Here is a 14544-nt window from a genome sequence, read left to right as displayed (position 1 = left end):
AAGCCACGCCCAGGTGGCTGACTCATCTGCTGGAAGAGCTGCCAACCCTCTTCTCACAGAAGGTGTTTGCTCAACCCCTAGGAGGTCAGGCAGGGTTGGGGGATAAGGAGCTAGGAGCCCAGGAGCATCTCAAGGAAAGAAAAGTCACGGCCTGTGGAACCACGGTCAGGTGTCCAGTCTCTCCTGCCCGTGTGAAGGGTGGGCAGAGGGAGAGACGGGGGCTCAGGAGGCAGGGCTCTTCCTGTCCCACTGTGGGCGTCCACAGGCATGTTGATGAGCCTGACAGATTCTGGTAACCCTTCCAGGATCCTGTGATGTTATTCTCCCTAGAACCTTCCGTATCTTCATTGTTTGCCAGGATCCAATCGAAGTCAAGGCCTCTCATGATCCGGCTTCTTCATAACTCATTCCAGCTTCATCCTTGGACAAAGCTTCTGTTCTAGGCATGCTGGCATTGCTGAGCTGTAAACACGACCTGCTTACACTTGTTCTGGATGCCTGTCCCCTGGGTCTTCTCTACCCAGCAGCTATGTATAATCGACTCTTTCCTCAGCGGCCAGCTTTTTGCCCTCATATCCAGGAAGCCTTTCTTGATTGCCCCGAGTGGCTCTGAGCTCTTCTTACTCCTGTGTAAGTGTTTTGCACACTCATGGGTACCTAAGTCTCCCACTCTTTAAGACTCATAGCTAGTGCCGGGCGGTGGTGGCGCACGCCTTTAATCCCAGAACCTGGGAGGCAGAGGCAGGCGGATTTCTGAGTTCGAGGCCAGCCTGGTCTACAGAGTGAGTTCCAGGCCAGCCAGTGCTACACAGAGAAACCCTGTCTCGAAAAACAAACAAACAAACAAAAAGACTCACAGCTAGTACAGGTTTTAGTAAACACTGACAGAGAAATAAGAAGTCTGAGGCTTTCTTTTCTGTAGTCTAGGATGCTAAAGACAGGGGTTATGGCTTACAATTCTTTTGTCCCACTTCAGGGCTTCGTCAGGGACATTTGCCACAGAGCTTGCCAAGTAGCCCGACACCAACTGTCAAGCCCAGCAGCACAGAGTGTGCCCATGACTCAGAGTGAGACTCTGTCTCAAAAGAAAAAGACACACAGGGGCTGGAGGGATGGCCCAGTGGTTAGAGTCATTCCAGAAAATAACTATGGAAATTATTTCCACAGCACAGATTTGGCCGGAGAGGACTGTACCAGGCAGACTGTGTTCCGTAGTGTCAGGAACGGTACCCATTGCACTCAGGTTCACAGAAAACCCCATCAAAGCTGACCTCTTTGATTTAAACAGTTGTGACTGAAACGTTCCCAGACAGACTGATCTGTAAGGGTCCACCCAAACAACCGTAAGCTTTTCTCAGATGATGCCTTCAAACTCTGCAGGCGCAGGGATAGCTCCAGAATTGCATGCTCCGTGGTCTTTGCATGACTTGACATGGCTTCTATTGACACCTCTGCTGGGTTTTGTATTGTTTCTGTTTATTGGTGCTTGCTTCTTGAACCATGCCTTCCTTTTTTAAAAAAAATTATTATTATTATCATTTTAATTTAAATTTTAGGAGTGGCTTTCCTGCATTGTGCATCACATACACGCCTGGTGCCTGCAGAGGCCAAAAGAGAGCATCAAAACCCCTGGAACTGTAGTAACAGGCAATCCTCCCATGAGGGCACTGAGAATCCAACCTGTCCTCAGAAAAGCCACCGGTGCTCTAACCACTGAGCAATCCTGCCAGCCCTATGCCTTCTTCTTTTGTTCTGTATCTCTAGCTGTCCTGGGACTTACTATGTAGAACAGGCTGGCCTCAAACTCACAAAGATCTGCCTGCCTCTGCCTCCTAAGTGCTGGGTGAGTGTTACCACACCCGGCCTTGGAATTACTTTTGATTTTTAGGGACCTAGAATTTCTGATGATCAAGTTTGGCATAATGAGAAGAGAAAAATACTGAATGACTTATTTGTTTTTAATGTACTAAGGAATTACTATAAGTACTGGTTCACATGTAAGAATCCTATAAGGTAAGCATCATCCTCAGCACAGGAAACAGAGGCCCAGAGAGGTGTGTGGCTCGCTCAGGGTAGCACAGCTAACAATGGTAGAGCCAGCGTTCAGATCTGGGCAGTCTGGTGATACCCACAGTCTATCTGCCTCTGATTGAACCCAGCTGAACTGCTCAGGGGGATTCTGTCTCTCAGACTTGGAGCCCTGACACAAAGTGTCCCAGGTGAAGCTGAAGACTATGAACCATTAAAGGAACAAAGCTTGTCCGAGGCTTACTGGAAGAAGGCAGAGATTCAGAGTTACCCTTCAGAGGCAAGCGGCATGGCTCAGTGTGAAAGATCAGGGCTGGCTTGCCAAGCCCAGTGGCCTGGGCTCAGTTCTTGGGACCCACTTTGTGGAAGGAGAGAATTGAATCCCCCTGCCCTGACCTCCACATGTGTGCTACGACACATGCCCCAGCTTAAATAAATAAATACATACATACATACATATGTACATAATTTAAAGTTCAAAGTTAATCTTTAAGACCTGTCTTCCCAATTGCTTGCATTGACCGGCAGCCATGGCCCGTCTGCTGGGGATGAGCATTGAAATCTGAGACTCCCTGGGGCTTCCGTCCAGGACCTCCACAAGGCAACACTGACTCGGGACAGCCACACGCCATTCACATATTCACCTACACTGCTGTCCATTTGTGAAATAATTGACTTTGAGGGCTTATTAACCTCTTAGGCATTTTAGAAATAATTTTCTTGCTGAGTTGAGACTTAGATTTTACTACTGCTGGTTGGAGGATGTGCTTTTGAAGGGAAGCCTGAAACCTAGTAACCGGGTTCTGGTGAACGCCACAATGAGGGAAATCGACGGGTTAGTATCGGTCACTGGCTCCACTTCCTTGCAGATCTCTTGGGGGACACAAAATAACCTTGTATAGTTATTTCCATGTAAAATATGTTCCCTACCCAATGAAGCCTAGGCTCAAGTGGGGAAGCCAAGATCTGCTAACATGAACAGTTTTAAAACACGCCATGATGTCATTGGTGGGTTCAAAACACCAGGGGAGAGGACACGACATGTTCTTCCCAAATGAATGACACAGAAAATATCAGATCTAGGCTAAGCTTACTGGTCTATATAGACCAATGAGGTTCTGGAGATAGAAGCAATAGGGAGAGCCGGTATTCAATCATTTAACACATTTACTGAGCATCTCCTATGTCCAAGTACTGTATCAACATTCAGGAAACTGAGGAGGCAAGATACACATCTGTGAAACATTAAAGTTGGCCAGATGTAGCAAGACGCAAGAACCCTACTTCATAGTGAAGCCCCAAAGCAGAGGGTTGAGGCTCACCCAAGCTTGCATAGCAAGACCCTATCTCAAAAGCAACAAGAATAAGAAACAGACTTCAAATAGGAAATGTCTTGGATTCTAAGGGCATGAAACCGTCTAGGACTTGAAGGAATCTTTGGAGAGACAAAGCTCTCTTATGTGTGTTCCTTAGGGATCCAGGCAGAGCATGGGGGGAGAAATAAGTTCTGACTCATTGGGAGTGTCTAAGGGGTTTCCCAAGGATGGAGCCCACAGCCAGACCTAGGGCAGAATAGATGCTGATATCATGTTAGTCTAGAGGCATAACAGGTAAATTCTCTTGTCTTTCCTTAGGTGCAAAAAAAAAAAAAGTAATATTCACATGCTTAGGGGCTGTGAGAATTTAAGAAGAAAATTTGTGTTCTTTGCAGTATTTGACACACAGCAGGTTGTCAGTATACACTGGTTCCTGCCATTGTCACCTGTCTCTGCTCCTCTGTTTCCCAGGCTTCCTTATGAAGGGCTGGCTCCCTGCTCCGTCTAGAAGGGAGACTGGGTATATAGTGCTTTTCCTAGTGTTTGAAAACAGTGATTGTTTCTGAGAGGAGAAGCAAAGCCTTGAGGGACAAAAGCCAGTGCAAGGGTCGGCTCTGGAAGCCCAGGATTTCAAGCCCAGGCAAACGGAGCTGAGCTATCTAAGACAGGAATTGCATCTCTTGGGGACATGCTTCCCTCCAGAGCCGAGAGAAAGGGTTCCATTCTGGTTGGATCTCTGGCCTTTCCTCCTTTCCATCTACCTCTCCGCACAGCTCCCTTCTGGGAACACCAGACTGAGGGCAAGACAGGACATGTAAGACTTCACGGAGTACCTAGATGACACCCAAAGCTGCTGTGGAGGAAGCCATCTACTTCTGTCTGTCTGGCACCATCGTGAGATGTCATGTATCTTGGACAGGGGCTCTTGACTGGGCACTTGAGGGCCGGGATACTACCACTTGTGGAGCTCCTGGGAGTTTTAGAAAAGGCTCTTGAGTTGAACTGTAGTCTCAGGTAACCACTAGCCTGCTATCTGACCTCAGTCTTGGTGTTTGTCCTTTCTGGGCCTCAGAGGTTCTTCAAGAGTAAGCAACAGCAGCCCGCTGAGTCCAACAATGGAACTCAGAGCCATTCTTAGATGGTGAGGACCTTAGGACATGAAGGAACCTTCTTTGAAGGGGTATCCTAATCTACAGAGACAAGGTACTTCTGTGTGCTCCTTGAGCACGAGGCATAGACCAGGCCAAACTAAGAATGTCTGAGAGCACCTAGCCAGCCTTGGGCCTCTGAGTCTCACTCTCCAGTATAAACACAGGGGGTGGGGTGGGGCAGTGACTAGGTTGCAGCAATGACATGTCCAGACCTGCATGCTCCTGTGGTATGAGCAGCAACCAAGGTCTGGAAACTCCAGGGCTGCCAGTGTTGGCTGGAAGCTGGGATCAGGATGGAGGAGCCTTAGTCACGGAGGAGGGTCAAGGTGATTCCACCTCTACTTCCCAGCGACAGTGTGTTTTATGGCTCTCATGAGCAATCCGCTCTATTCTATGACTTTAGTCTGCTCCTGGCATGTCTTCTTGGTTTTCAGCCTCTTCCTCCTTCCTTACATTCCCAAAGCCCAGAGGGCTTCAGAGAGTGACTGCACGCCCACATCTTGGCAGGACGTGGACTATGTCCTAGAGCCTGGGTGTGGGGTCTGAGTGGAGACGCTGACAGCATTGTGAACAGGAAATGCAGGGGCTTTCTGTGAGAATCCAGTCCCTGTGCTCCAGTCCAGAGGGCCCAGATGAGCCCCTCCCAGCATCTGCTGAATTATACGAGTTCTCTCTTTACCCACAATTCCTTGCTGGGTCCTTGGGGCTACATGGTAGGTACGGGCAGAGCTCTGTGGAGCAAAACCTGAATGACGGTAACCACCGCCATCTTGTGACTGAAGTCTGGCACCCCAATACCACCTGACCCCCCCTGGACACTCACACTCCTTCATCATGCCAATGTCCACACAGCGTTTGAGCCGGCAGGCCTGGCAGTGTCTCCGGTTGTCCTTGGTGATGCGGCAATCTCCATTGAAGGGACAGGTGAACAGGGCCTTGCGCTTCATGCTCCGCCTGCCGAGACAGCACAATTTTGCATTGAATTGCTGACCTTCTGGCTCCTTAGTCCCAAGAACAGTCTCCAGGGTTTGTAACTATGGAGATCTGACTACAAGGCCCTCAGATGTCCATTTGCTATTCTCTTGGGCCACCCTCGGTGATTCCGTGTCCCACCCTGCACTAGGTGTACCAACCAAAATCTAGCAGTTCACAGTCATTGGAATATGGGGGTTAAGACAGCTACGGCCCTCAGACAATCAGACTCGTGCCCATGGGTAAGGGAAAAGACACCAGACTTAACTTGCTGAACGTCATCAAACTAAATGTCTAGGCATTGTCGAATTGTGCCTACCTGAATGGTATCATTAATTCTTTCTCTTCTGAGAGGGAATCATCCTCTAGAAAGGTGTCTCTTCATGAGGAGAGCTTGCACGAATGCAGCACCAGCATTCACAGACCCTTGGATCCTCTCGAAAGACTATGGGTATGACCACCTCATTTAATAGATGGGGTCACTGAGGTTACAAAATTCTTCAGTAAGAAATTAAGGCTTTAGATCAGAGAGTCTTAGGGATCTGAGGCTCAGCTTCTATCTTCTTGGCCTGCTTTCAATGCTAGAAACTCAGAGTGCTCAATAAAGCTGAGCGCGCAATCAATCAGCCGCAGGCAGCTGCTCCTTGAGCACAGCTCAAGGCCAAGTGGGCCCAGGATGAAGGAAGCACCTTCTATTGGCTTTGGACTTTGGTTCTAGTATCCTCTATTGACGATAAGTCTTACCCAAGGGGGCGACAACAGAGCTGCGGCTGTGATCTAAGTGGGTGGTGCCAGGCGATTAGGGGTGGTGAGGCTTTAAGTCTACCCCACCCCCCACTGTCTCTCTTTGTAAATGAGAGAGAGTGAGCTCCAGGAGATATTGAGTGGTGTGTCAATGTCTACCTTTGTGGGGACAAGAAGCTTTCAACTTTTGCATATCTACTGCTACTACAAGGACAGTCCTTTTCATCAGCAGATTACAAAAGCAACTTGAGAACCATCAGGGTTACCCGGGAATGAGGTCAGAGCCGCCACATGGCTTTACTGCAGGACACGAGCCATGCACCCTCCCTCCCCCTCCCTCCTGACGTGGTTCTTGAGGTTTCACCTGTCACCACAAATGCCCACGAGTCTCTCAACCTCCTGGAAGACCAGATGTTTCTAATTCAGAGCAAATTCTCATTTCCTTTTTGTTCCCAACTAGGCATTTTGTCTGAGGTCTTAGTGGGGCCCGCTCTCTTCTCCACCCACCGCCGTGTCTGGCTGTAAACCCACCCAGACCACAGGTGCCAAGACACACTGCTGCATGTGCCTTTCAGAGTGGCACGGCAAAGCCTCGAGCAGTCTCTGGTGGTGCAGAGGATTTCTTGGACACCAGGCCGAGTATCCAGAGCCCTTCACAGCCTGTCTGCTTCCTCAGGCTCCAGGGGTCTTGCCTACAATCCTCAGTGAGGCACTGTCGTTGTGATAGGACACTGTGACAAGAGCGGCTTCAGAGGGAAAGGTGCAGGTTACAGTCCATCTTAACGAGGAAGTCATGAAGGCATGTGACGGAGTTGTTCATATCACATCCATCCCCGAGTGTTGTCGTAATTCTCAAAACACAGGAAGTGGCCTGAACCTTTATGAAGCCGTTAAACTATAAATATTATTTTAAGGCATGGTAGCCAGCTCTTCCTGAGTTCCTCTAAATATAAAGGCAGGGGAAGGAACGGCGTCTGGGAAGACATTTTGACTTCATGCTCTGGGAGTCACAGAGAGTTCACTGGCTGCCTCATGCTTCGAACCAGAAATGGGTCCAGAGCTGGCCTTTCAGGTGTGTCTTCTTTAATATGGACATTTTTCTGGGTCATAGGCCCTGCTGGTTTGGAGACCAATTTATCCTCTGTCCTTCTACCTTCTAAAGGCACTTAGACATGTGGCTGTCATCTAGTCTCGGCCCACATGAGTTGGGGCAGCCAGGCCACCCAGCCCTGGCTCTGTGCTTTGTCCTAAAGATCCACACCCTACCCTGCCTTCCTCCCAAAGCTAATTGCCCATGAGCGAGTTTGGTTTTGAGAAACAAGAGCCTTCTCATTCCACAGGAGCCCAGTGCCTCTGCTGCTTCTGTATCTGAACCCTGTCATTCTCTGGCTGGCTGGCAATTATACCTTAGTTCAGGAAGGGGACCGGGGGTGGTGCAACCAAGCTAAATATAGAGGCAGTTTCTAGAAAGCCAGGGGTGAGAGAGGACATTGACCAGTTCTCATGCCAGAGACCAATTCATCAAAACATAAGAGACAAGAAGTTCACAAAAACATAAAGTGCCAGGGGCTAGGGCCTCAGGCTGAGAAGTGGATGGCTTCTGCCAGCAACATGGTGTCTGGGTTCTGACAGTGGCTGTTTTAGAGACCTCAGGCCTGGGTAGAGTGCAGGAGCTACGTGGGGTCCTAGATAGGGGAGAGTGTGTAAGATTAGGAACACATTACCTAAGTTGATTGTTGTAATTACCTCACCTCACAGTACAGGGTGTGTGTGTCTGTGTGTGTGTGTGTGTGTGTGTGTGTGTCTGTCTGTCTGTCTGTCTGTCTGTATCTGTCTGTCTGTGTGTGTGTGAGAGAGAGAGAAAGAAAGAGAGAGAGAGAGAGAGTGTGTCTGTCTGTGTGTGTTTGTATGTGTGTGTGTGTCTGTCTGTCTGTCTGTCTGTGTGTATCTGTCTGTGTGTGTGTGTGAGAGAGAGAGAGAGAAGTGAAAGAGAGAGAGAAGGAGAGGGAGGGAGAGAGAGAGAAATGAAAGAGAGAGAGAGAGAGAGAGAGAGAGGGAGAGGGAGAGAGGGAGAGGGAGAGGGAGAGGGAGAGAGAGAGAGAGAGAGAGAGAGAGAGAGAGAGAGAGAGAGAGAGAGACAGTTCCTTGTATACCTTAAATATAGACCAGTTCTCTTTGTCAAAGCTGGGCAAAGCAAGTAAAGTCACCTGACATGGCCATTTGCAGCAACACTGATGGACTCTCAGCAGATACTTGTCAGAACTTTCAGGAAGGCCAACACTGGTCAAGACCATAGCACTACTTTCTGGAGGGCATGAACCCTTAAATGCCCAGGCTAGAGATCTATCCTGTGGGTAGATCAGGAGTGTGAAGGAGACTGAAGACTGCCAATTTCACCTGTTCCCTTGAGACCCTGAGACCCTGGAAGCTGATGTCATGCCTCTTCAGGTGTCCAGCCTAGGACTCAACAGACAGCAGAGGGCCAGAGCTGCATTGTGTGCTGTTTCTCCTGATGTCCAGAGCCACAGCCATGGCAGTGACCACAGTCCAGTTCCAGAGTCTTTGACTGAAGGGAAGTCCCTTCAGAAACCATTGGTCCAGCCTTCAGTTTTTCATCTGAAATTTATTTCTATTTTGAGCCTGTCCTGCCCTTCCACTTCTGCCAGAGATCTCTGCTAACCCACTTCACACACACCTAAGTCAACACAGCAAAGACACAGAGAAAAGGGTCTCAGAAAGTAAGATATCACAAGAGATCCATCGTAGCTATTATCCCAAGAGTCTTCCTCACCGACATTTGATATTTCTCCCCATAACCTTAGCGCTTTGGCTGAATACATATTATCTTTATTCTATTTTCTTAAAAAGATTTATTTATTTTACTTATATGAGTACACTGTAGCTGTCTTCAGATACACCAGAAGAAGGTATTGGATCCCATTATAGATGGTTGTGAGCCATCATGTGATTGCCGGGAATTGAACTCAGGACCTCTAGAAGAAGGTCAGAAGTAAGAAGTCAGTGCTCTTAACCGCTGAGCCATCTCTCCAGCCCCCTATCTTTATTCTATAAGCAATGCCAGAAGGCATAATGAAGGCTTAATGCCCCATAGTTAATAAGGACAACAACTTAATACAGTTAAGATTTGCGGGACTCCAAAGCTTCTGGTCTTGCACTCTAGGCTCTCTGTCATGAATCTGTCACCTCTTGGTCCAAAATAACGCAACAATCAAATGCATGCCTTCCCAACACAAGAACAGAAGCAGAGGCCGTCTGAAGGACTCCTCTGGGTTGAAGAAGATTGGGTGATTGGCAGTCCCTGGCTGGCTGGGTTGGAAGTGAAGGGGTAGCATTTAGCCACGTGGCCTCCTGCTCTGTTTTGCCTGTATGCAGACTAGATCCTTGGGGTATGAGGGTGAATTCATGCAGCTAGCTCAGATTAGTACCCCAATTCCCACAGTCTCAATTCCTAAAGACGCCGAATGGCCAAAAGGAAGTGGAAGCTTCTCTATATCTGTGTGGCTGTCCCTCTGGACAGTCCTACTGACTTTCCCTTCCACGTTTCGCTCTCTTTCCTTTAAACACGTGACTCTTGCGGTCGTCTGTCAACAGTCAGCCATAGCCTGTAGCATAGGTAGAGGGAGAGGGGACCTGGACAAAGATCTCTTCGGCAGCAATGACTTCCCTGAGAGTCACCGACTTGTGCCTACAGAAGGCCGTCTTTTCTACCCACTCAACTTCATTTACGGACTTTGCATTTGAATCCACTGAACAGTTCCCCATTTCTCTGCTTCCTTCACAACGAATTCTTAGAAGAGCTAGAAAGAACAGGCGACGGTTCCTGAAAGCAGAACCACTCCCCGTGTTCCTGGACCCTCACCCGCCTGCCTTTCACCCACTGTGCTCTGGAAGACCCATAATCAACAAGGCCACTGAGGACAATGGGGCCAGCAAATGAAAACACATTTTTTTTTCTCCTACTTTGGAGCTCACAGTGCTCAGCCTAACATCGCTTTTTATTTGTTTGCTTGTTTGATTGCAGGGTCAGGGCTCAATCTAGGGCCTCGTACAAGATATTCAAACACTCTACCGTTAAGCTACACTGACAGCCTACAAGGTTTTTGTAGACAGATAGTAATTGGCTGGGGGAAGGCAAAAAGGAGACGATGAACTGTCAGTCTAGCTTCTGGGACCCCCTCCTGAATTTCGTCATCAACCTTGATCTCTTTCTTCTCCAGGGAGTCCCTGGGACAATCTTCTTTGTCTTTTATGTCTTTGTTTTTACAATAGACTTTAGACAGGGTCATTCATGACTAGAAATCTATATCAACCTATAGATTATTCATAACCATTTTATGAGGTAGCTCTCTATATTGTCACCTTTTGGGACTTTGTTAGGCTCTGCTTGTTGAATATATATCAAGACTCTTTGGGCATCCACGAGTTTACTTTGCAGGCCTTTTATTTACACCGGAAATATCATCTGTGGTGTTCATGTTCTCCAGAAAGAACAGGAAGTACACAGAACATGGAACAGTTGACGGGAGTTACTGACCAGCACTGGACTCTTAACTCCCGACCGCAGAACAACAGAACCATGACCCAGACTTCAAACTTCATAATCACCTTTGGACATGATTGAGCCTTGGACTTTATGAGCTCACCATAACTCGTGCCTTGGTAGTTAGAAGCCAAACCAAACACTAATGGTTGGAGAAGACAGCTTGTCCCTGGGCTTGGGAGTAGCCCAGGGAAAAAAAACCTCCCCCATCTGTCAGGATGGGGTAGAGAAAGCACCAGAAGAACTGTATCTTGGTCTCACAAATCTCTGTGGTCCCAAGGGAGCCGTGTCTAACACAGAGAAGTACCAGCCACCTCTTGGGGCATAGGCAGATACAAGTCTATGAAGTACTCAGGCAACTATCTGAACTAGGTGAGGGGAGAAAGGAGGTGAGGTAGCCGATTCTTGTTACCACAGGAGTGGTGATCTGTCTCTGAAGCCACTGTAAACCCTGGAGTCCTGAAGGCTGCACTGTCGCCTGTGAGCCTTGAGTTACACATTTCATCATCTTGATTTATGTATGCGTTATATCTAGTCTTCTTGTTGAAATACATACAGGGCTGGTTCATTAGCAATGAGCTACCAACAAACTGCGTCACTCACAGAGGGAATGAAACTTACTTCACACATGTGGTTTCTCCACAAGGCACACCACGGCTTCTCGAATTTTAACAGAGTACACAACACTTTAGTGCTAACTTAGGAACCATTTTAAGTAACAAAACCACCAATAACTATAAAAAAATTTTCCAAAAAGGACAACAGCAGTAAGTCATCAGCCAGCCAAAAGGGCGCTGTGACAGGAGAGGTAGCTCGGTGGTAGAGCATTTGTCTAGCACTTGTCTCCAGGTCTATGGGGGCGGATGGGGGATGACAAAAACACAAAGACATTTGTGTAGAGTGAGGGCTAGAACAGAAAGCAGCATGGTGTCCTTGCCCAGCCTTTCCCTAGAGGGTGTGTGCCAGGTGACTCAGCTCTGTACCGTCCATAAATGACAACCCAGGTGTGGTGAGGATCGGTTCTGGTAAATTCTGTCAGCTGGGAACATTTTCAAATATAGGTCTCACACATAATGAGTATCACCTGCATCTGTATGAATTCATTCATGTTTATTTATAGACCAGACGTAATTCAAGGAAAGTGACCATGATCTCTGGGGGCATCAGTCAAACGAATCAGAGTTAGGTCTCCTCTTGTGAGAAACTGACCTTCACTATATCCTGATCAACCAAGTTGCCCCTTAGGGTTCCATTTTCCACAGCTGGCTCCCAGGGGAAAAAGCAGATAGGAAGAGTAAGGTGACTTGGGGGTAGAGGCTCCATTAATGAATGAAACAGCTCTGAGAATGGTTGGAACATCATAGTTAGAGATGGTGACATGTGGTCTCTCGTGAGTCTCAAGTGTGGCAGCTCCTAGGTTTATGTCCATTCAAGGCTGATGGGTGAGTGTTTGAAAGAAAACATACCAGGACAGGTATTGGGAGATGGCTACAGAAACTTTGATTGGGCAGAATTCCAAGGGGGATTAGCATTGGCCTGTGTGGCAGAAAGTCATATGCCACCCTGTATGCTATACTTCGCACAGTTCTTTTCTGTGTATTATCTCATTAGATCTCAGATGTGGGCACATGTGTAGTGTTGGTTAGCTGAAACACAGAGGCATTCAGAATGATTAAGCAAGGTGGGAATTAAACTGACGGCGTGGACAACACTCAATGTACTCCTGACCACTTTTACGATGGTGTTGGTCTCAGTGTGCACCCAGACTTTGTCTCTCCATAGGTGGCTGCCCCACCTGCCCTGGCAGCAAGGAGCCCAGGTGGCACCTGGCACATAAGATTTGAACTCTAGAAGACCTACCCTCCAGCAGTGTGGGCTTCATACTGCCGTGAGGTCTGACAGAAGTGACTGTGAAACAATAGCCAGTGACACTGTTGGTTTGGTTCCCTAACTAGGGAGCAGCTTTCTGGGAAGCCAAGAGGGCAGCCTGTGCCAGGCCAAACAGGTAATTAGCACCAACAGAAACCCTAGTGCCCAGAGATCAAAATTGCTCCAGGCCATGGAACACTGGCTCCTGAGTAAAGGGTTGGTGAGTCAGACCCCTGTGATGGAGGAGTGTCCCACAACAGGGATCTGCATGCAGATTCTCTCTCTCCCTAGGCCAGGTGAGCTTACCTACCACTTCCTACCACTTCGGACTGCCAGGCTGAACTTGTCGTCTGGTCCTGAACTTGACTCACTCTTGCCTTTCCTGACAGTGCCCTGTTCTTCTGTCTACCCATCTGCAGTCACTAGTTATTTCCCAGGGAATTACTTCTGGAACATTCTCTTTCCAATATATGCTGTATGCTAGTTTTTCAAACTTCCTGCTTCCCGAATCCCCTCCTCCCATCCTTTCTAGTCCTTCATCTCTGGCTTTGTGCAAGGCCATCTTCGGACCTTCCCAGGGCTGTCCATACACTGTCTGTGCCTGCAATCCTGGGCTCACATGAGAGAACTATTGGAACTTGGTATGCCATGTTTGGTTGATATCCCTGGGAAGCCTGCCATTTTCTGAAGGGAACCAGAGGAGGAGTGGACCAAGAGAAAAAAGAGAGAGGTGGGGGGTAGGAGGTGGGAGGATATGGGGGAGGGGAAACTGTGGTCTGGTTGTAATATATGAGAGAAGAATAAATAATAAATTAAAAAAGAAAAAAAGAAAAGAAAGAAAAAAAAAGGAGTGCTGGAGGAGACACTGGCCCTGACTGACTTAACACAAATGATGTACACCTCTGATATTGACTGGCAAACTGTCTCTGGATCACCTGGGTAAAGCAGAGTCTGGGTGAAGAGCCCAGCACAGATTGAGTTTGGTAACCATTGAAAGCTATAGTCTCTCTCATTCTGTGGATGAGTGTAGAGGGTCGAAGACGAAAGCAGAAAGGTCAGATTCTGGGGCTTCCCCAAAGACATGCCTGGTTTTTAAATGAGGAAGCTGTAGCCCTCAGCAAGGAGGGGGTTCATTCAGAAGGACACAGACATGTGGCTCAGTGCAGTGGGTCAAGGGCTAATGGAAAGAAATAACCACCCTAGGAAGGCAATTTCTGAGGGGGGTCAGAGGACACGCTGGGACTCAGAGGATCCAAAAAGAAAAGACCTCGCAGTAACTGGGAGAGCTGCCATGTTCCACAGGAAGCATAGGGGCCCTCTTGAGGGAAAAGCTTGCCCCTCTCTTTGTCTTCCCTCTGGAGGGGGGACTCACCTGAAGAAACCTTTGCAGCCTTCACAGGTCATAGCATTGAAGTGGAAGCCTGTGGCTCGGTCTCCACACACTCCACAGATCCGGGGCACATTCCGGTCAAAGTCACCAGGGTCAGGCAGGGAAGTGCTGGCTGCCATTGCCTCCATCCCTGTAAGAAGAGCAGGCAGGCCAGAGCCATGGTGAGAGTCAATGCCAGATGCAGCTGGCGCCTTTAGCATAGCCACCGGCCACCCTTCCCTTCCTAGTGGAAAGTGGGTGGCAGTTCCTTGGCGGAGAGCCTTCCTGGAGACAGAGTAAAGTGTGAGTTCTTTGAAACCCTTGCTGCATGGCTGTCCTCGCCAAGACAACAAGAACAAGGCTCGGGATCACACCGCATTCAAACCCTACACCTGCCAGCTCCTTTGGGAGAGGCAGTGGGCATCCTGTACTCCACTGTCCTCATCAGGAAAGATGGTCTGTTTTCGGGGGTGATCTGGAGAAATATGTGCACACGCCCTGGCACTGGCTCCTGCCCGGCCAACTTGAACAGGC

General features: G+C 48.5%; 1 protein-coding gene across 1 annotated transcript in view; it reads right to left on the bottom strand.

Moving 5' to 3' along the window:
- The window catches only part of Vdr (vitamin D receptor), a 52188-nt gene that overhangs the window by 14934 nt on the left and 22710 nt on the right, over positions 1–14544 (bottom strand). The window contains exons 3-4 of the mRNA XM_028789371.1: positions 14014–14161; positions 5319–5449 (exon numbers count right to left, since the gene is read on the bottom strand). Of these exons, the coding sequence (XP_028645204.1) occupies positions 5319–5449; positions 14014–14159 (277 nt within the window). The 5' untranslated portion in view covers positions 14160–14161. The remainder of the gene's footprint in view (positions 1–5318; positions 5450–14013; positions 14162–14544) is intronic.

The sequence above is a fragment of the Grammomys surdaster genome, unplaced genomic scaffold (assembly GCF_004785775.1).
Source record: "Grammomys surdaster isolate TR1022 unplaced genomic scaffold, NIH_TR_1.0 125818, whole genome shotgun sequence".
Lineage (NCBI taxonomy): Eukaryota > Metazoa > Chordata > Mammalia > Rodentia > Muridae > Grammomys > Grammomys surdaster.
The sequence above is the reverse complement of the archived record's forward strand: the minus strand, read 5'-3'. Positions and strand labels throughout refer to the sequence as shown.